General features: G+C 35.0%; 1 protein-coding gene across 1 annotated transcript in view; it reads right to left on the minus strand.

Moving 5' to 3' along the window:
* Positions 1–2368: 2368 nt before the first annotated feature.
* Positions 2369–23208, minus strand: part of LOC127681448 (vomeronasal type-2 receptor 116-like) — a 40379-nt gene continuing 19539 nt past the window's right edge. Inside the window, exons 4-6 of the mRNA XM_052177706.1 lie at positions 19645–19872; positions 19064–19187; positions 2369–3288 (exon numbers count right to left, since the gene is read on the minus strand). Coding sequence (XP_052033666.1) covers positions 2369–3288; positions 19064–19187; positions 19645–19872 — 1272 coding nt within the window. The remainder of the gene's footprint in view (positions 3289–19063; positions 19188–19644; positions 19873–23208) is intronic.

A 23208-nucleotide genomic window follows, 5' to 3' on the forward strand; every position in this document is an offset into this window, starting at 1 on the left:
TAAAAAATGAATGAATTTTCCTGACATAAGCATCCTTTACTGCCTATAGCTTAAAGTATGCTTGGGGGTTATAAAGAAGTTCTCCTAAGTATATGCTAGGATTATTATTTTTTATTCTTGTATAGATTTTGGCTAGTAATCATAAATTCAAGTGCAAAATCATGTTATAAATATAGCATTTCACAGCTCTCTTATTCACTAGCTATTAATTTCTTCTTCCTCCTATTTGAAGAATTTCCCTAAGTATTGATGATAAGGGGATATTTTTAGTTATTCTATTTAAGTTGGATCATCTAATCTGTTACTCTGAGTACAATAATCCATTTTGCATTTCTCAATTGACTTCTGTGTATAATATCAATGAGTTTTTGTGACTAAGTTTGATAGAAACCTATATCTCAGACATAAACATAATTACTTTGAAAATCACATAATGTTTTGACCACATACCAAAATAAAATCACTGTTATATTATAGACCCATCTGTATCTGCACTCAAAAGGTTTTAAACATTACAATATAAATTATAAAATATTTTCAAATTAGGAAGTGTTCACATTAATAGAGGAAACAGCAATCATGAGCCAACACCATTGTTGTTTTTGTTTTCAAGGACTTTCAAGTAAGTGATTTATCAGATAATTATTACATTAGGAGATTTCAAAAAAAATCATGAGAATATAATGAATGTTATGGTTTCTACTCTTTGGTGCAGAAACGTTTTTTATTAGGTTTTCCTTCTTTGCTTGAATTTTAATTTTCATTAATTGGGTTAATACCTGGGAATAAAAGTGCAGGTGAATCATTTTCCATTAATTCATTGAATTTATACCCTGGTCAAAACCTCCACTCTCATGGTACTTCCCTATTTTCTCCCCTCACCCTCCTCTCTGAGATGGGGGAGAAACACCTTAGCTCCCTGGATACCAACTCACTTTAAGACATCAAGTCAATGCAGGATCAGGCACATGTCCTCCCAGTGATGCCAGAGAAGATGCCCAGTCATGATCACATGTTGCACAGGCAAGTAACAGAGTCAGTGACAACTCCTGCCCCAGGTTACTTGATTTACTTACATGATTGTCATGATGAACTTCTGCTACATTTGTGTAGGCAGCTTATATCCAGCCCCAAAATTACTATTAGCTGATAGTTCATTCCTGGAAGCTCCCAAGTGTCCAGGTTAGTTGTCCTTTTTTGACATTTTCTGTCTCTCAATCCTTCCCACAATTTTTCAGAGGGCACATTCAGCTGTGTACAATCTTTAGTTAGGTTTCTGTGTATCTATTTCTGTCAGTTGTTGAGTGAAGCATCTCAGAATATAATCATGCTAGTTTTCTGACTGCAAACATGATAGGGTAGCAAAAAGTAGTTTCAAGTATTGTTTCTTGCCCATTGGGTGAGTCTTAAGGGAGCCTAGCCATTGGTTAGTTATTGCCTCATGCTCTGATCCATCACTGTTCCTTCACTTTAATGTGGTTTGAAGGAAAACATATGGGTTGAAGGTTTTGAGATTGGAGTCCACTGGGTGTCCTGCTTGTCTATAGGAGATGGCCATTTTGTGCTTCAAATCTCACACTGTTAGGAGTCCTAGACTCCTTGGAGCCTCATGCATCCCAGATCTACAACACATTACTGAGATGACTCATCCCTCTCTTACTGCCAATATTTTTGCTGAACTGGCCCTTCCTTTCTATCGGTCCTTATATATTATCTACCTAATCACCACCACATTCTTTCTTCCAACCAACTCCTGCCCTCCATCCACATTCAATGATTATTCTATTTGTTATCTTAAGTGAGATTCAATCATACTCTTTTGAGCCTTCCTTGTTATTCTTATTCTCTCAAGTCCTGTGATGCCACCTCAAATAAAAATTATTAAGAATGTTTTATAGATGTCCATGCACTTCTAAATCATATATATTACTTACTAAATTATATATGTATTTATTACTTATTAAATTATATATATATATATATATATATATATATATATGTGTGTGTGTGTGTGTGTGTGTGTATATATTTACATACAGAAACACACACACATGTCTATATATATTCCACTTGGTAATGAATTTTCTTGGAATCCAATAAAAACACACAATTTGCACTGGAAAATAAGTATCAAATGTATTAATTTTTATACCTATGTCACAATTGTCAAATACCAGACACTTCAATGAATAAAGCCTTATTACATGGTTTGATTCAATAGACTGATGTAAAGGTCATATATTCTATCTTTATTGTCAGGCTTTCTTTCTACATTTTTAGTGCTAGAAGCTCATAAAATGATATAACACATAGTAAGCATTTTGGAGATCATGTGGATATGTTTGATGTACTAAATAGTCAGTTACATTTAGTTAGTATTTATAGGTTTCACACGCATTTTCCTAAACTCATGAAAAGAATTTATTCGTGGTCTCAACAAAATAATGTAGCACTTTGGCAAGAATATGCAAAGAAGCAAACCCGCACTAGAGGCTAAAATACAGAAGACCTCCACAGCAACCATAGACTTGCCCTTAGTGCTGTGGTAGACAGGGAGGAAGGTGATCCAGACACTGCAGAATACCAGCATGCTGAATGTCAGGAGCTTGGCTTCATTGAATGTGTCAGGCAGATTCCTGGCCAGGAAAGCTACAGTGAAACTTGCTAGGGCAAGTGAGCCCATGTATCCCAGGACACAGTAGAAGGCAATCACTGAACCTTTGTTACAAAAAATGATGATGTGTCCATGTTCCATATGTAGATCAGCATCAACAAATGGAGGAGAAGTTCTCAGCCAAAATTCACAGAAAATCATTTGGATCATGGTGCATATGGGAATGATGTAATTAGGTGTCCCTGAAAGCAGCATCCACCTCAGTCTTCTTCCTGGAACAGTGATCTTAAAAGCTAGTACTACAGTAATTGTCTTGGCTAAGACAGTAGAGGCAGCCACAGTGAACACAATGGCAAATGTGGTTTGTTGTAGGATGCAGTGGACCATACTGGGATAACCAATATAGAGCAAGGAACAGATAAAACAAAATATGAGAGAGATGAGTAGCACATAGGTGAGAGTTTCATTATTCGCCTTGACTATGGGAGTGTCATGATGTTTCAAGAAGACACAGAGAACAATAACTGTAAGAGAAGAGAAGAACACAGCCAAGCTACCCAGAGCCATTCCCAAAGGGTCTCCATAATCCAGAAATATCACAACTTTTTTAAGGCAGTTAGTTTGATTTATGTTGGCATACTCATCCTCTGGACATTTCACACATTGGTTCATATCTAATATAGGAATGATAGAGTTGTCAGATTTAATTTTTGTAGAATAATCGCAAGATACATTAAACTTATGCTTGAAAAAATCATAATTAAATTAGACTGATGTCTTGCATTAGATGCAAACATAAATATGGGAACTTCATATGATGTGATCCTAATTTTCAATGCCTTCATTTTTTATGCAAGCTTTTGTTTATGTTTATCTAATATACTCAAAACATTTCTTATATTTTTCAGAAACAAAACTGTACTGTTGCATAATTTTTATGTTTCTACAATAATATGCCTTAGAATGATGACTCATAGAATCATGCAATTTTCACTGATAACTATGTATATTATGCAAAAGTAGAGCCATAAAAGAGTTGTATTGCCAAAAAGTATGGTTCTCCATGTGGTTTCACGTAGACATTTGGAAATAGAAACTCTACCATTACATGTCTCAGAAAAGAACGTGCAGCCAACATTTTACTAAATCATTATAAGCCCTGCACTGTTCTACACATTTATTCTTCCACAATAAAATATTTATAGTCTTTACCATTATGGAAACTTACCTTTGAAAGAAACTTTGTTAGATAATACCATAGTTAATAAAAAATTTAGTGTTTTGGAGTTCAGTCCAAAACATTTACAAAATTAATTCCTCAGTTAAAGCTAGAAAATTATGAAATAAATGGTTTGAAGTATTTAAATGTTAGAGGACCTGAGAGTTTTATGTGAGTATGTATTTCTAGGAATGTTGCAAGTAACACACATTAACATATCACAATCAAGGACTTCTTAAGCCTGAGTTGACTGTAAACAAAAGTAAACCCATGACACTTTGGAGGAAAGGAAGAAATATCATGCAAAATTCTATCTTAGAGAATTACAGATAGCAAAGGAATTTGGAGAGTGAGTAAAAGTGTTTTCCCCTGTGATGCATTTACCAATAAGTGTGTGTGTGTGTCTGTGTGTGTGTGTATGTATGTGTGTGTGTTTGTGTGTGTGCGTGTGCATGTAAAATATTTAATAAAAATGCTATCAATATAAAAATGTGAAAGGAGGGGTGCTTAGGCATTTTTGTAGGAAAGATAGGGAAAGAAAAATGTAATCATATCATAACCTCCAAAATAAAAGTATCATAAAAAAGCCGTGATAATGTCAACTGGGGAAGAGATAACATGAAAAATCATCACCCAATTTCTCTACATTAAAAAAACATTCAGTTCAGTTATATTATACAAAGTGTGAATTGTTGTAGGGTACAGTTTTACTTATTTATGTAAGATTTCCTATGCTGTATTCCAATTGCTGTAGTGTTTATTAGATTTTAGTCCAGAAGCTTTGAATACACATGACACTATTCACAGACCAAACGAAGCTCAAGAAGAAGGAAGACCAAAATATGGATACTTTTGTCCTTCTTAGAAGGAGGGGGAACAAAATACCCATGGGAGAATATACAGAGATAAAGTTTGGAGCAGAGACTGAAGGAAAGGACATCAAGAGAATGCCCCACCTGGTGATCTATATATTGTCACCAAACCTGGACATTAATGTGGATGCCAACAAGCACTTGCTGACAGGAGCTTGATATAGCTGTCTCCTGAGAGGCTCTGTCAATACCCGACAAATTCAGAGGTGGGCGTTCTCAGCCAACTCTTGGACTGAGCCTAACGTCCCTACCTAGAGATGAGCTAGAGAAAGGACCCAAGGATCTTAAGGAGCTTTCATCCCCATAAGGGGAACAACATTATGAATGAACCAATACCCCCAGAGCTCCTATGGACTAAACTACCAACCAAAAAGTAGACACTGAGGGACCCATGGCTCCATCTGCATATGCAGCAGAGGTTGGCCTTGTTGGATATCAAAGGAAGGAGAACCCCTTGGCTCTGAGAATGTTTGATGCTTCAGTATAAGGGAATACTAGGACAGGAATGGGGAGTAGGTAGGTTGGTGAGCAGGGGGAGTGGTATGTGATACAATGTTTCACAAGGGTAACCAGGAAAGGAGCTAATATTTGAAATTCGTCTTAGTTAGGGTTTTACTGCTGTGAACAGACACCATTACCGATGCAAGTTTTATAAAGGATAACATTTAATTGGGACTGGCTTACAGGCTCAGAGGTTCAGTCCATTGTCATCAAGGCAGAAACATGGAAGCATCCAGGCAGATACATAGTGCAGGAGAAGTGGGGTTCTATATCTTCATCTGAAGATTGCTAGTGGAAGACTGACTTCCAGGCAACGAGGGTGATGGTCTTATAGCCCACACCCACAGTGACACAGCAATTCCAACAAGGCCACACCTCCTAATAGTGTCACTCCCTTAACTAGTCATATAGGAACCATCACATTCCACTCCCTGGCCCCCATAGGCTTGTTCAAACATGAGTCTTTGGGGACCATACTTAAACATAGCCTAATGCAAAATACATTTAGTTCACCTTCAAAAGTCCCTGTAGTCTATAGCAGTCTCAACAGTGTTAAAAGTCCAAAGTTTGAGGTCTCTTTTGAGATTCATCCAATCATTTAACTGTAATCCCCCAAGCAAGACAGGAAACCAGCTGGGCAAATTCCAAATTCTGCATCTCCATGTCTGATGGCAAAGCAGTCTTCAGATATTCAACTCATTTTTCATCTTTGTTGACTGCAACAAGGTTGTTTCTCTTGGGCTTCTTCTACTCCATGTTAGCAGATTTCCTTAGCAGGCATCCTGTGGCTCTGGCATCTTTAACCTCTTGCGGTCCTGAAGTCAATTTCATCTTCATGGCTTCTTTATCCAGTGTCTGAGTTCCACATATGATCTTCTGTACACATCTAAAGAGCTGGTGTCACTTCTGCTATGCCCTCTGTAGCACTCTAAGTTCTGGTTGATCCATTCTGCTACCACTGCTGTTCTTGGAGGTCATCCCATGGTACTGTCATCTCCAATATGCTAGGGTCTTCCACTGCAACTATGCTTCACAAAAGCCTCTCATAGGCTCTCTTCATGGTACCAAGCCTCAACTCCTTTGCATGACCCCTTCAGTCCTGGCCTGTCAATTACAACTGAGGGTAAACTTTTACCAATGTCCTTCCATGGCCTCTCACAGTGCCAAACCTCAGCTGTTCTTCATGATGCCTTCATGCCTTCAAAATCAGTATCACCTGGATGATTCTTGCATTTTAACAAGTACAGCTGCAGCATGAGGTATAACTTTGACTATCTCAGCAACACAGCTTCTTTGTGCTCTCAGAAAACATTTCCCAGAAGATTTCACCTCAGTGATGCAGGTTTTTTCTTAACCACCACTAATTTCTTAGCTCTAGGTAACCAGCATCAATTGTCCCAGTAGTCTCCTCCTCTTGCATATAAAGCTAGGCACACATGGCCGAAGCTGCTGAGTGCTGCTGCTTGTAGGAGATGGGATGTCGGCCTCCTTATTCTATTACATTATCACTAGCTTCCTTTTTCCCAGACCCTTCACTGCCTAACTTGGCTGTCCTGAATCTTGCTCCATAGACTGACTTTGAACTCAAGAGATCTGCATGCCTGTCTCCCAAGAATTGGGATTAAAGGTGTGGTACACCAAGCCTGGATTTACGTTTTTCTCCACCTAGAATTTGATGTTCTAGGCTGGCCTTGAACTCAAAGATCACCTTATCTTTGCCTCCTGAGATTAAAGGCTTGTACTGCCTTGCCTGGACCTAAATTTAGCTGGTGGAATCTTACCCCAAGGTCACCACTCCCTTAATTCAATTTAATATCCTTGAATTCAGCTCCATTTCACTTCCATGAGACCCTTTAATACTCAAACTATATATTTTGTACTTTTTCTTTCTCAGCTCACTATGTTTGTTCACAATTCTCTTCATCAGACTTAGCCTGAGAACAAAGTCTTTGTTGGGCTTTTCTGAGATTTCCTTTGTTAATGTAATTAATATAAATCTCTTTACCATAGCCTTAGGCAGTCTCTTCAGACAATCACAAAAAGCAGCTATGTTCTTCACAAAAACATCACAAAACAGTCTCTCAGCCACATGTTAAAGTTCTTCTCCACTGAAACCTCTTGAGCCATCAGGCCTACACAGTTCAAATGACTCTCACCACTGTATTCCATTTTCCTACTAGGCTGGCCCATTAAGCCTCACTTAAAGCATTTCATGACTTTCCAAATGCAAAGTCCCCAAATCCACATTCTTCCAAACAAAAACATGGTCATGCCTATCACAGCAGTACCCCAGTCCCTGGTACCAACTTTTCTCTTAGTTAGAGTTTTACTGCTGTGAACAGACACCATGACCAATGCAAATTTTATAAAAGACAACATTTAATTGGGGCTGGCATGCAGGCTCAGAGGTTCAGTCCATTGTCATCAAGGCAAAAACATGGCAGCATCCAGGCAGATATATAATTCAGGAGGAGCAGAACTCTACATCTTCATCTGAAGGTTTCTAGTGGAAGACTGACTTCCAGGCAACTAGGTGAAGGTCTTATAGCCCACACCCACAGGGAAACACCCACTCCAACAAGGTCACACCTCCTTACGGCCACTCCCAGAACCAATCATATAGGAACCATCACAAAATGTAAAGAAAGAAAATATATAATAAGATAGAAACTATAAGAAAGAATATATCTAACAAAAAATGGGAAAATAAAAAATAAAATAAAAATTAAAACTGCCTTAGGGTAGCTGACTGTACATTTAAATGAACAGTGATATATGGATACCACTTCATCATTGAGACTCTGTGTCATTGTTTTCATGGCTATTTTGCTTTTATAGCAACTATGATATTTAGAAATTGTTATATTTTTGTTGTAAGGTTTATTTTTATAATAAATTGTGATATAGAGAACTTGAAATGGATGCATTGAATATGTACAATCTTTGAGAGGTTTATGAAAAAAAGTATATTTTTGTGTGTTATTTTCTTAGTGGTTTCTCTGTAACTTACATGGCCACCTATGATTGAAGTAATTTTCTTTAGCAAAAAAAGATTTGTTATGGTAAGAAAGGAAACACTATAGGATAAACAATGGTAAATCCCTCAAAAATAACCTTGACAGAATTTAGAGATGGAGGATTTTGTGATTTCTTTCATACTTTTACTTGTGTCTTATACAATAGTGTATTATAGTGTATTCAGTTTTTTTCAATCAAATGAAGCTAATAGATCAAAGTGAAAAGTCATGTTCTTTTCCAAGTACATAGTCTGTGCACCGAAAGATGTACATTTGGTTTCAGTTTGTATTTCCTTTTTGAATTTGCCAGACTGTGTTATCTAAATTGGTGAGTAGACATATTCAAATACTCCAATTTCTTTACCCACTTAAAAATAATCAAGTAGTATGTATACTATTCTCATATCTCTTAAATATAATATTTAAAATTCTGGCCATTGCAATGAGCCCACTAAAGGATATCAAGAGATATAAATAGGAAAGGAAGTACACAAAGTATCACTATTTTTTAAGAGATATGCTAATATATATAATTAACTGTCAAAATTCAATAAGAATCCTTACAGATGATAAACAACTTCAGCAATGTGTCAGGATAAATATTTAACTAAAAGAAATCAGTAGTCTTCTTTATTCAAAAGATATACTGACAAAGATATTAGGGAAACAGCACCCTTCACAATAGCAAAAAATAGTTTAAAGCATCTTGTTATAACTCTTTTGGAAAAAGTGAAATATCTCTACAACCAAAAATTCAGATCTCTGAAATAAAATCGAGGAAGAACTCTGAAGATGGAAAGATCACCTGTGTTCATATATTAGTGGTATTAACATTGTAAAATGGAGACCTTTTGAAAGCAATCTACAGATTCAAGGCAATCACCATTAAATTTCCAATACAATTCTTCATAGACATGGAAAGAGAAATTTTCAACTTCATATGGAAAAAGATAAAACAGGACAGTGAAAACAATTATTAATAGATAAGCATCCAGTGGAAATCACCCTTCCTGAACTCAGGCTGCACTACTGAGTAGTAGTGATAAAAACTACATGACATTGGCACAAAGACAGGCAGGTTAATCAATGGAATAAAATCAGAGACCCAGAAGTAAACCTGAAAACCTATAGATACGTGATCTTTGACAAAGAAACCAAAAATTCAGTGGAAAAAAAAAAGAAATATCAATAAATGGTACTGATTTCATTGTTGTTCTCTATATAAGGGAATGATAATAGATACATATTTATCCTCTTGAACAAAGGTCAAGTCCAAGTGAGTCATGAACCTCAAGTATACCAGATATACTGATTTAATAGAAACAAATGTTGGAAATAGCCTTGAAATTATTGGCACAGGCTCTAAGAACAAGTGTTGATAAATGGGACTTCATGAAACTGAAGAGCTTTTGTAAGTCAAAAGACACCATCAATAGGAAAAAAATGACAACCCACTGACTGGCAAAAATTCACCAATCCTACTTCTTACATAGAGCAAATATCAAACATATATAATGAACTCAAGAAGCTAGCTTCCAAAGAACTAAATAACCCAATTAGAAATTTGGGTACAGTGTCGAACAAAGATTTTACAACAGAAAAATCTTGAATGTCCTAAAAGCAATTAAAGAAAAGTTCAAAGTACTTAATCATCAGGGAAATGGAAATCAAAATGACCCAGAGATTCTACCTCACACCAATCAGAATGGCTAAGATCAAAAACCCAAATGACTGAACATGCTGTCAAAAAAGGAACACTCTTCCATTGATGGTAGGATTGTAAACTGTTACAACCACTCTGGAAATCAATTCGTTGGTTCCTCGTTAAATTGAAAATAATTATACCTGAATACTAGTGTCAGGTTATGGGGCACCAAAGCCTGACACTATTACTGATAATATGATGTGCATATAGACTGGAGCCTGGCATGGCTATCTTCTTCAGGATCTATCAGCAACTGACTGAGAAAGGCAGAAACTTACACCCAAACATTGCATTGAAATTGGGACCCTTACATTTAGAAGGATAGAACAAGGTCAATTGACCCAATTGGAAGACCAGCAAGTTAACTTAATCCAGATTCCAGAGAACTGCTAGAGATTGAGCCACCAAACACCAGCACACACTGGCTGTACTGAGGCCCTAGTTAAAGGTGGAGAATTATCAAATGGGCAAGGGCAAAGAGGACCCTTGAGCACATGGGCACAGGGGAAAAGTTCCTGAATAGAAGAGCAGAAGCTTATGATCTAACATCAAGTATTGACAAATGGGACCTCATAAAATTTCAAAGCTTCCGTAAGGCAAATTACACTGTATTTTCAATCTTCAATAGCGACAATCCCTGCTCTTCCAGAGGCCACAACTTTTGAGAAGACCAGGTAGGCTCTCTGTAGATTTTTCCCATTCTTTCTATTACCTTCATCATAATTTTCAGGGTCTCCCCTAGTTTTGAAACAGAATTAGCAGGGCAGCTTCTGTTGTAAAATGTATTGAAATCCCAGCTAGATATTTCTACTCCAAATTTTATTATTGAGTTCCAGGACAAAAAACACACGGCCTTTATCTTTTTAATTGCTTAATCAGCACAAGGCCTGGGCATCCAAATAAAGCAATTTCAGTAAAATCTGTGATGAAACTAGGGTTCTTAATCTTTCTGTATCTTTTCAACTTACTATTTGAATTTCTAGCTTAGAGCAATATGATGAGAGCAGATGAAGGTAATAGAAATTAGAAGGGAATAAGTCACCTACCCACCATGATGTTATTATCTATTTTCCTATCTATAACCCTGAATAATTACCTACCACTAACTATGATTCATTAGGGCTGCTAAATAGAAATTGGGGGATTTCAAAAAAAATCATTCAGTCTTTCTCCAAAAGCCTGTACTACAGAACATTGGAAAATTTATATGAAATTGGTGATTTTCTATATATATGTATATCACTTACTAAAATTAAATGAAATCAGGAGAGTATTTAAATAATCTTATAACCCCTAAAGAAATATAAGGATTCACTTAATGTGTCTCAAAAAAAGTAAAACCAATGCCCCGACAGTTTTACCACAGAATAATGCAAGACATTCAATGTAAAGTAAATAACAATACTCCTCAGTGTATTCCATAAAATTGAAACAAAAGGTATAAAGCCAAATTACTTTTATGAAGACATAGCAACATGGATAAATAAACTACATAAAAACTGAACAAAGAGAATTTCTGACCAATTTCCTTTAAGATCATTGATGCAGAAATTCTCAAATCAGAAATTCTTGTGAGTTTTGGCTTTTGAGAATCCAAATAAAGCAATTTCAGTAAAATCTGCGATGAAACTAGGGTTCTGAATCTTTCTGTATCTTTTCAACTTAGTATTTGAATTTCTAGCTTAGAGCAATATGATGAGAGCAGATGAAGGTAATAGAAATTAGAAGGGAATAAGTCAAAATATAGATATTCACAAATGATATGATAGTATACATAAGTGACTCAAAAAATTCCATCAGAGAAGTGCTAAAAAAAAATATTCACCAAGATGGATTGATAGAAAATATCCTTAAAAAAGATAGCAGTCACATTTTCAATTAACCATAAGTGTGCAGAGATTGAAATTATGGCAAAAAATATCATTTGGTACACACACAAAATATAAAATAAACACTAACCAAGGAAGAGAAAGGCTTACATGACAAGAACATATATTCTCGAAGAAAAGCATTAAGGAAACTATCAGAAGGGAGGAACATCTCCCATGCTCATCGATTGATAGGATTAATAGTAAAATAGATCATATTGACCATGGCAATATATAAATTAAATGAAATTATACAATTCCAATCAAAATACTAATATAATTCTTTATAGAGACTTTAAAAAACAATTATTAGCTTCACATAGAAAAGTAAAAGGGAGGAAAAGAAAAATAACCAAACAGGGTGTTTTAAAAACATCTTGAACATGAAAGAACTGGAAGAATCAGCATCACTCAAGCTCTTTACATGGTAATAGTAATTTTAAAATGCATGATATTGGTATATAAAAAGAAAGATTAATCAGCAGGTCGAAAGGAAGAACAAGATATAAAACGAAATCCCTTTGGACATTTGATTTTTGACAAAGAATTCAAAACTATACAATGGAAACATGAAAGTCTCTTTATCAAATGGTCCTGTTCTTACTGGTTCTATATTTGTCACCCTGAACAAAAATCAAGTTCAAATGAATCAATGACCTCATATAAAACTGCATATACTAAATCTAATATAATGGAAGGTGGGAAATAGCCTTAAATTTGTTGGAACAGGAATTTTTTTCTGAACAGAACACCAATTTTCCAGGTTCAAAGATCAACAATTGTTAAATAAGACCTCATGAAACTGAAAAGCTTCTGTGAGGCAGAGGACACTGTCAATAGGATAGTCTGTAGATTGCAAACCTGTATTCCCCAAGCCTACATATGACAAAGGGTTATTATATATAATATACAAAGAAGTTAGGAAGTTAGATATCAACCTACCAAATAACCCACTTAGAAAATGGGATACAGAGCTAAACAGAATTCTGAACAAAGGAATCTCAAATAGTGGAGAACCATAAAGAAAAAAATCAACATACTTAGTCATCAGGGAAATACAAATGAAAATGACACAGAGATTACATCTGATCTGCATCAAAATGACTAAGATAAAAAAAAATTATGTGATACCACATTCTAGTAAGGATGTGGTCAAAGGAGAACATTACTCCATTGCTTCCCCTGCAAGAATTAGAAACTGAGCTATCATATTAGCTAAAGAGCATACATGAGGTGGACCAAGACCCATTTCAAATAAATAGCAGACATACAGCTCAAACTCCATAACTGTATTGTCTGGTCTCAGTGGGCAAGGATGTGCCTAGCCCTGCAGAAACATTTTGTGTCTGATTGAAGGAGCCCCACCTTTCAAAGATGAAGTGGGTGGGAGTAGGGTTAGGGATTCTTTAACATGGAAAACAGGGAGTAGCATCGGGATCAAATAAATATACAAATAAATAAATAAATTAATTAATTAAAAACAGGGCCAAGTCACATCCACTATTTACCTATCTATTCCTTACAGAACTTGTTGTTTTAGATAGTGCAATAGGACAATACAATATATAGAAAATAAAGCCAAAGCTTCATTTCCAGATGATAAGATTTAAAATACACGTAACTCTAAGTATTCCACTAAAGAACGCCTGCAGCTGATATAAATTGTCACCAAGATGCCTGTATACAAGATTAACACACACACACACATACACACACACAAACACACACACATACACACAAAGTCTATAGATTATCTATATACAAAGCAAATTGACTGAAGAAGAAATTAGAGAGAAAACACCCTTCATATTAAACTCAAATAATATAAAGCATCTTATTGAAACTATGACTAAACAAAAGAAAGTCTTTTAAGAATACCATAAACCTCAAAACTTTGAAAGAATTAATTTTAGAACTATCAGAAGGTAGAAAGATCTCCCATTGTCTTGCATCACTTGAATATAACCATCCTTCCCACTTCAACCTATAGATACAAACAAAACCACCAGTATGTGATCCTAAATTTTTATAGACCTTGAAGAAACACTTCCTAACATCATGTAATAGCAGAGATTTCCTGAACAATAATAAAATTGCTGAGTGAATCACCATTTTTTATTTCAAGGTGTACTACAGAATTATAGTGCTAAAATTGCATGATATTGGCACAAAACTAGGCTCATTGATCAATTCAATTGAATTTAGGATGAGAGATAAAATCACATACCTATGGAAACTTGATATTGCATAAGGAATCCAGAGGTACACACTGTTAGAAAAAGCCTTCTATTAAAAAATGATGTGGTTTAAACAGAATATCTGAATGTAGAACATACACACATTCAAGTTTATCCATACTCAATTCTCCTTTCTAACTGGATCAAAGACCTCAACTAAAACTAAACACATTGTACCCGAGTGTAAGGTAATAGTCAAAAGTATATAGTGACACAAGACAGGAATTTCTGAAAATAAGACCAATAGGCCAGGCACTACGACCAGCAATTCATAGCGAGTCATTATATAACTGAACATTAACATTGTCTTTAAAGCAAAGGACACCAAAATATTAGAGAATACCATAATCTAAGGATTGGCAAACCTATTTACCTCTTTACATTCAAATGATGCTAATATTATAGAATGACCTAAAAAAACTAGGCAAGTAAAAAAAATCCAATTTAATATTTAAGTACTCATTTAAATGAAGAATTCTAAGGAAGAAGTCTCAAATTGCTTGAAACACTTAAAGAGATTTTCTTCATCAGTCATTAGGAAAATGCAATTTAAATCCATTTTAAGATTCCATCTTAACATGTCAAAATGGCTAGGTTCAATAAGACAGGTGAGAGCTCATGCAAGTAAGTCTGTGGAGAAAAGGGAACATGTCTCTATTTCTTATAGGAATACAAACTTATAAAACAAATATAATGAAGTTGAGCATTTTTTAAGATGCTTCTCCGCCATCCGAAGTTCTTCAGGTGAGAATTCTTTGTTTAACTCTGTACCCCATTTTTTAATAGGGTTGTTCGGTTTTCTGGAGTCTAACTTCTTGAGTTCTTTATATATATTGGATATTAGCCCTCTATCTGATGTAGGATTGGTGAAGATCTTTTCCCAATTTGTTGGTTGCCGATCTGTCCTCTTGATGGTGTCCTTTGCCTTACAGAAACTCTGTAACCTTATGAGGTCCCATTTGTCAATTCTTACTCTTAGAGCATACGCTATTGGTGTTCTGTTCAGAAACTTTCTCCCTGTACCGATGTCCTCAAGGGTCTTCCCCAGTTTCTTTTCTATTAGCTTCAGAGTGTCTGGCTTTATGTGGAGGTCCTTGATCCATTTGGATTTGAGCTTAGTACAAGGAGACAAGGATGGATCAATTCGCATTCTTCTGCATGCTGACCTCCAGTTGAACCAGCACCATTTGTTGAAAAGGCTATCTTTTTTCCATTGGATGTTTTCAGCCTCTTTGTTGAGGATCAAGTGGCCATAGGTGTGTGGGTTCATTTCTGGATCTTCAATCCTGTTCCATTGATCCTCCTGCCTGTCACTGTACCAATACCATGCAGTTTTTAACACTATTGCTCTTAGTCATTAGGGAAATGCAAATCAAAACAACCCTAAGATTTCATCTTACACCAGTCAGAATGGCTAAGATTAAAAATTCAGGAGACAGCAGGTCTTGGAGAGGGTGCGGAGAAAGAGGAACACTCCTCCACTGCTGGTGGGGTTGCAAATTGGTACAACCACTCTGGAAAGCAGTCTGGCGGTTCCTCCGAAAACTGGGCACCTCACTTCCAGAAGATCCTGCTATACCTGTCCTGGGCATATACCCAGAGGATTCCCCACCATGTAATAAGGATACATGCTCTACTATGTTCATAGCAGCCCTATTTATAATTGCCAGATGCTGGAAAGAACCCAGGTATCCCTCAACTGAAGAGTGGATGCAAAAAATGTGGTATATCTACACAATGGAGTACTATTCAGCCATTAGAAACAATGAATTCATGAAATTCTTAGGCAAATGGATGGAGCTAGAGAACATCATACTAAGTGAGGTAATCCAGACTCAAAAGGTGAATCATGGTATGCACTCACTAATAAGTGGTTATTAACCTAGAAAACTGGAATACCCAAAACATAATCCTCACATCAAATGAGATACAAGAAGAAAGCAGGAGTGGTCCCTGGTTCTGGAAAGACTCAGTGAAACAGTATTTGGCAAAACCAGAACGGGGAACTGGGAAGGGGTGGGAGGGAGGACAGGGGAAGAGAAGGGGGCTTACAGGACTTTCGGGGAGTGGGGGGGGCTAGAAAAGGGGAAATCATTTGAAATGTAAATAAATTATATCGAATAAAAAAATAACAATAAAAAAAGAAAAAAAAACAAATATAAAATATATATTGCTGTTCCTCAGAAAACGGTGAATAGCTCTAATACCAAATCGAAGTATACCACTCTTGTTTATTTTCCTAGTACTCTCTCATACCACAAGGAAAATTGCTCAATTATGTTTTGGTGTCTATAGTCAAAATAGTCAGAGACTACAAAGAAGATGTACTTCAACTGAATCCTGCATAAGTAAAATAGAATACATATGCATGATATAGTTTTATTTAGTTATTAAAAACAAAATGGCATGGTGAAATTCCCTGACAAATGATGGAACTAAAAATTCTCATTCTGAATCTGATAAAACAAACCTGAAAATAGATGTAGTGTCATTCATTTAAAAGTTTATATTAAATGTTAAGTAAATGATAAATCCAAACAATCCTCTGACCCCAAGGGGCTAGATAATATAGAGGTCTATAGGCAGAGAAGCATGAGTCTTACTGGAATGAAGAAAGATAATAGGTAGTTTTGGTTATTAAGAACAGAATGAGACAGGAGAGGAAGTGATATGTGTGTTATAGAAGGAGAGAGAAGAATAAACAACTGGAATTTGACAGTATTTGGTTGACTATGTGGAAATATAGTAGAGGAGAAACATTTTTGAATCTAAGAGGATTGTCCTAGTTACCACTTCTACTAATGGAGATTACAGAGGCTAAATTCTGCTCTTTGGCAACCAGGAAATTGATACAGTAGATTAAAATTGGTTGAGTTGATGATTGACAGATAACAAAAAAAATCTAAAAACAACCCATGTTGATGCTTGAACAGAAAGTAACTATTTGAAACCTGATAGCATGGCACCATTGAGGGTGACAACTTTGATTATTGAATATGGAAAGGAGTAGTTGTTATAGGCTAGAAGCCTTATTCTACAGGTTATGCAAACATAAACACAGGCATTACAACATTTGCTAAACCCTTCACCTATATGTCCAGCTGGCAGAATGTGATGGGTCAATTGATGCACATACCTTTTTGAAATGTGCAATCAATGGCTGATTTAACTTGATTCCCACAACACAACCAGGAGTTATACTCAACCCTACTTGGATGGTCATAACTTGAACAATGGATATTCCAGAGAACTAGCAAATCCCCCAAAGAAGTACTGTTATATATAAAAAATAAGAAATTATTCCTAATTGATATATATATATATATATATATATATATATATATATATATATATATATATATATGTGTGTGTGTGTGTGTGTGTGTGTGTGTGTGTGTGTGTGTGTATGTGTATGTGTATATATATATATGTGTGTATATATATATACTCCTGGAATCCTTCCTTAGCAACAGGAGCAGGTGTATAGCCCCAGATCCATGCATGAAGAGAGAGACTAAATTAGACATCTTTATCAGGTTCCTCCCTTCAGAAGAAGGGTAGGAGAAACTGAAAAAAAAATACAGAGGGACTGAAGTATAACACAACCCCCCCCCCACATTCGACCATAACACACACACACACACACACACACAAACCATATTCGACTTATTTAGGCAGAACTCTCACATGAGAGTAACAAATTCTGAAGCGTCTAACAAGAAGCCTGAGTAGATCTGTCTGCACCAGTGCTCTGGATATATGGTATGCCTATTAGTTTGAGTTTCTGTGGGACTCCTAACAGTGGGAGCAGGAATATCTCTGAATGTTTGTGGGCCCATGAAGTTCATTTCCTCCTATTGGGTTGCCTTGTCCATTTTCTTATTTTGATGCTTGTCTTTTTTACTGTAACATCTTCTGTCCAGTTTGAATATCTTCTTTGGGATGTTCACACTTTTGTGAACATTAAATAGAAAGGAAATGTTTCTGGGAAAAGTGAAGTGAGTGGAAACCAAGAAGAGCACACAGATTTGAAACATGTTTGGATGCACAGTATGTGTAAAATCTCTATTTACAAGAAAAAGAAAAACAAAGAAGCAAAGACAAATTTGACAAAATTTATTTTAGTGTCATGTATTCAACCAACCTAAAAGTCAATAAATTTGATTATTTGATTTTGATACATGTGCTCTAATATAATGTGAATCAATAAATATTTTATTAATTTATTTTCTATATCATGTTAAGTGTTTTTATTTCTTACTGTTTTTTTGAGTTTTGTAGTGAAATTTTATTAATACGTTAGGGTAATTTTTCAAATACATATTTCATTTTCATAATCCTGACATGCAAATCATATGGAACCATTTATATACTGTCCTGGCTCTTTAACATTTATTTATTTGCCTGACTATTTCTATCCCCCAATATAGGAGCTAATTCTATACTCCTTTTTTCTTATACATTACAGGTTTGAAAATTCATTTTCAAAGCTTTAGTTAACATCAACATTGTTAACACTACAAACTTAATAATGATACCTCTGTGAATACTAGTTATGAATCTTAGAATAAAAGCTGTTATTCAGAGTTCCAGATGTCCAAACTCATCTGAACCAGATGGCAATTGAAAATGCAACTCTCATTGATAGTATTGATATACCATAGCACAATTCAAAAACTCATACTTCTAAAACATGATATAACTTCAACTAACATGTAGTGGTTGTTTTAAAATTCCATGGACACTGAAAAAATAAAAAGCAAATTATCTATATCATTAATATTTTTGAATCATACAACTCTAAAAAATGTTTAATCATTAGTACTCTGAAGAATTATTGTTTCCATTGCTTCTAGAACAATGAAACAAAATACATAGTCCAAGAGATAGAGTATTTTATTTCTAATCACAGGGTTTCTGATGTGTTTTTTTCAGTTTATTTATCTTTTCTTTTCCACAAAATAATTTGGAAGCTATGTGCATATGGGAGATATAAACAAATTTATTCCTTTGAGAAAAGAAATTCTTACCTGTAATGTTGGAAATTTCATTTTCTGGGCAGGGGTAACAATCAAAACAACAGACAGCCTTTCCCTCCTGTAAGTATTTTCTGAGTCCTGGTCTGCAAGGAACACTACACATGGAGGCTAGAGTCTGAAGAAAATAGATACATTATGTAAATGAACAGCTTATCATATGTATCAAAACTCTAGAGTGATTCACAAGAGAAAGTCTATTAAAACATTCCCTTTACATACTATCTCATGTTACAAAGCAAATTTACATTGTTTTAATTTTTAATGATAAAACCTGTATGAATATTTGGTGCTTTTTATATTATGAAATAATTATGAGAGAGCAAGTAAGAGAGAGATCAAATAGATGGAGAGATGTGTGTGTGTGTGTGTGTGTGTGTGTGTGTGTGTGTGTGAGAGAGAGAGAGAGAGAGAGAGAGAGAGAGAGAGAGAGAGAGAGAGAAGAGAGACTGAAAATATAGGATGGTGGAAATCAATAAATGAGGAAATGCTAAAAATTTTATTCCATAACAAAAGTAGATAATTTTATAGGTAGTTTTGCTTAATGTAAAGCATTAAAATTAAAATTAAATTACCTGCTTGATTTCTGTAGTCCACTCTATCATTTCATCAGATATAAACAGTTGTTGCCCATCTTGATAATGACCAGAAAAACTTCCTATTTTCATTTTAAGTCCTTCCTGTTTTAAAAAATCCACGATATAGAAAATGTCATAGTCTTTATCCAGTTTTCTGTTTTGGTTCATGTTCACTAGGTCTCCAGCAGGATTTACAAATTGCATGGTCTTCAGAAAAGAGAACATCTAAAACATATTTGCATTTTAGTTTCAACTATGCATACACATTAGTAAAGAAATTATAAAGTTTGTTATATCACTCATATCCATTATCACTCATATCCTAACATCTATATTTGTCAGAAATATTCAACACTGAAAAAGTGAAATGTATTCCACATACACTTAAAGTTTCACTATGCTTTACAAATACATTTTTTCACTGTATTTTTTGCCATTACATATGCACACATGAATTTTATGTTTGGAGCGTAGTGATAAATTATCCATTTTTTTCTACCAATAGTATTATTTGATCATAAGATAAGGAAACTAAATATTTAATTGTTAAAAATACAGAAAAAGTACTTGAAATTGTTTGATTTCTATTCATTACATTACTTAGAAAGAGAATCACACAAATATAACTCTGCTTATAATAACCAAAATAAAAGAAATCAACAATCACTTCTCCTTAATATCTCTTAATATCAATTGACTAAATTTTCCAATACAAATACAGAGAATAACAGAATGGATACATAAGCAGGACTCAATATATTTGTGCATACAGGAAACTCACATAAGGCAGAAAGACTGACACTACCTCAGAAATAGTCTGGAAAACAAAGTTCCAACCAAATGGTTTCAACCTAAAGTAATAAAAAAGATAAGGAATGATACTTTATACTCATCAATGGAACAATCTACCAAGTTGAACTCTCAATTCTGAACAAATATGCTCCAAACACAAGGGAATCCACATTCATAAAATAAACTTTACTAAAGTTCAAATCACATATTGTACCCCATACAATAATAGTGGGAGATGTCAACACTCCACTCTTATTAGTGGACAGATCAAGGAAACACAAAGTAAACAGAGAAAGAGTGCAAGTAACAGCCGTTATGAACCAAATGGATTTGATAGATATCTATAGAACATTTCATTCTAAAACCAAAGAATATACCTTCTCAGCACCTCATAATACCTTCTCTAAAATTGACCACATATTTTGTCACAAAACAAACCTAAGCAGATATAAGAAAACTGAAATAATTCCATGCACGTTATCAGATCACCACAGACTAAGGATGTTCTTCAATAACAACAAAAGCAACAGAAAGCACACCTACACATGGAAACTGAAAAACATTCTACTCAATGATAACTTGGTAAAGGAAGAAATAAAGACAGAAATTAAAGACTTTTTTGAATTTAGTGAAAATCAAAGCACAACATACCCAAACTTACGGGACACAATGAAAACAGTCCTAAGAGGAAAATTTAAGTTCTGAGTGCCTCCAAAAGAAATTGGAAAGAACATACACTAACAACTTATCCACACAGCTAAAGGCTCTAGAACAAACAGAAGTAAATATACCCAAGAGTACTAGGCAGCAGGAAATAATCAAACTCAAGTAGAATCAAAATCAACCAAGTAGAAACAAAAAGAACTATACAAAGAATCAAACAAACCAGGAGGTGGTTCTTTGAAAAACAAACAAACAACAACAACAAGATAGATAAACCTTAGCCAAAATAACCAGAGGCCACAGATACTGTACCCAAACCAGCAAAATCAGAAATGAAAATGGAGGCATAACAACAGATACTGAGGAAATCCAAAAAGTCATCAGATCCTACTACAAAAGCCTATACTCAACAAAAGTGGAACATTTAGAGGGAATGGACAATTTTCTAGATATATACCAGGTATCAAAGTTTAATCAGGATCAGATAAATGATCTAAACAATCCCATAACCTGTAAAGAAATTAATGCCTCAGTCATTAATAATGTCCAAACCAAAAATAGCCCAAGAGTAGATTGGTTCTATGCAGAGTTCTATCAGACCTAATACAAATACTCTTCAAACTAGTCCACAAAATAGAAACAGATGGAAGAATAACCAATTCATTCTTTTAAGCTACAATTACTCTAATTTCTAAACCACACAAAGACCCAGCAAGGAAAGAGAACTTTAGACCAATTTCCCTGGTGAATATCAATGCAAAAATACACAATACAATTCTTGCCAAATGAATCCAAGAACACATCAAATGATCATCCACCATCCAGGCTTTATTCCAGAGATGCAGGAATATAGGAAGGCTATTGATTTGTTTGAGTTAATTTTGTATCCAGTCACTGTGCTGAAGTTGTATATCAGGTTTAGAAATTCACTGGTAGAAATTCAATATATGGTAATTCATCAAAGTAATCCACTATATAAACAAACTCAAAGAAAAAAACACATGATCATTGTCTTAGAGGCTGAGAAAGCATTTGAAAAAATCCAACATCTCTTCATGACAAAAGCCTTGGAAAGATCAGGAGTTCAAGGCTAGACATAGTAAAATACCTAGACATAGTAAAAGCAATATACAGCAAACTAGTAGCCAACATCAAACTAAATGGAGAGAAAGTTGAAGCAATCCTGCTGCAATTAAGAACTAGACAAGGCTGTCCTCTCTCTCCCTACTTGTTCAACATAGTTCTCAAAGTCCTAGCCAGAACAATTAGACAACAAAAGGAGATCAGAGAATTCAAATTGGAAAGGAAGAATTCAAAGTGTCACTATTTTCAGATGATGATAGTATATTTAAGTGACCCCAAAAGTTCTACGAATTTCTAAACCTGATATACAACTTCAGCACAGTGACTGGATACAAAATTAACTCAAACAAATCAATAGCCTTCCTATACTCAAAAGATAAAGAAGCAGAGAAAGAAATTAAAGAAATTACACCCTTAACGATAGCTACAAATAATATAGAACACCTTGGTGTGACTCCAACCAAGGAAGTGAAAGGTCTGTATGATAAGAACTTCAAGTCTCTGAAGGAAGAAATTGAACAAGACCTCAGAAGATAGATCTCCCATGGAGGGTTAAGATCTCCTTGTCAGGGTTAATATAGTAAAAATGGCCATCTTGCCTAAAGCAATCTAAAGATTCAATGCAATCTCCATCAAAATTTCAACTCAATTCTTCATAGAATTAGAAAGAGCAATTTTCAAATTTATCTGGAATAACAAAAAGCCCAGGATAGCAAAAAACGATTTTCAACAATAAAAGAAATTCTGAATACAATAAAAGAAATTTTCAACAATAAAAGAAATAAAAGAATCACCATCCCTGACCTCAAAGTCTACTTCTGAGCACTAGCAATAATAACTACATGGTATTGGTACAGAGACATGCATGAAGATCAATGGAATAGAATTGAACACCAAGAAATGTACCCACACACCTTTGGTCACATGATCTTTGACAAAGGGGCTAAAACCATCCAGTGGAAAAAAGACAGCATTTTACACAAATGGTGCTAGGTCTACTGGCAGTCAACATGTAGATGGTTG

This window comes from Apodemus sylvaticus, chromosome 1 (assembly GCF_947179515.1).
Source record: "Apodemus sylvaticus chromosome 1, mApoSyl1.1, whole genome shotgun sequence".
In the NCBI taxonomy this organism is placed as follows: domain Eukaryota; kingdom Metazoa; phylum Chordata; class Mammalia; order Rodentia; family Muridae; genus Apodemus; species Apodemus sylvaticus.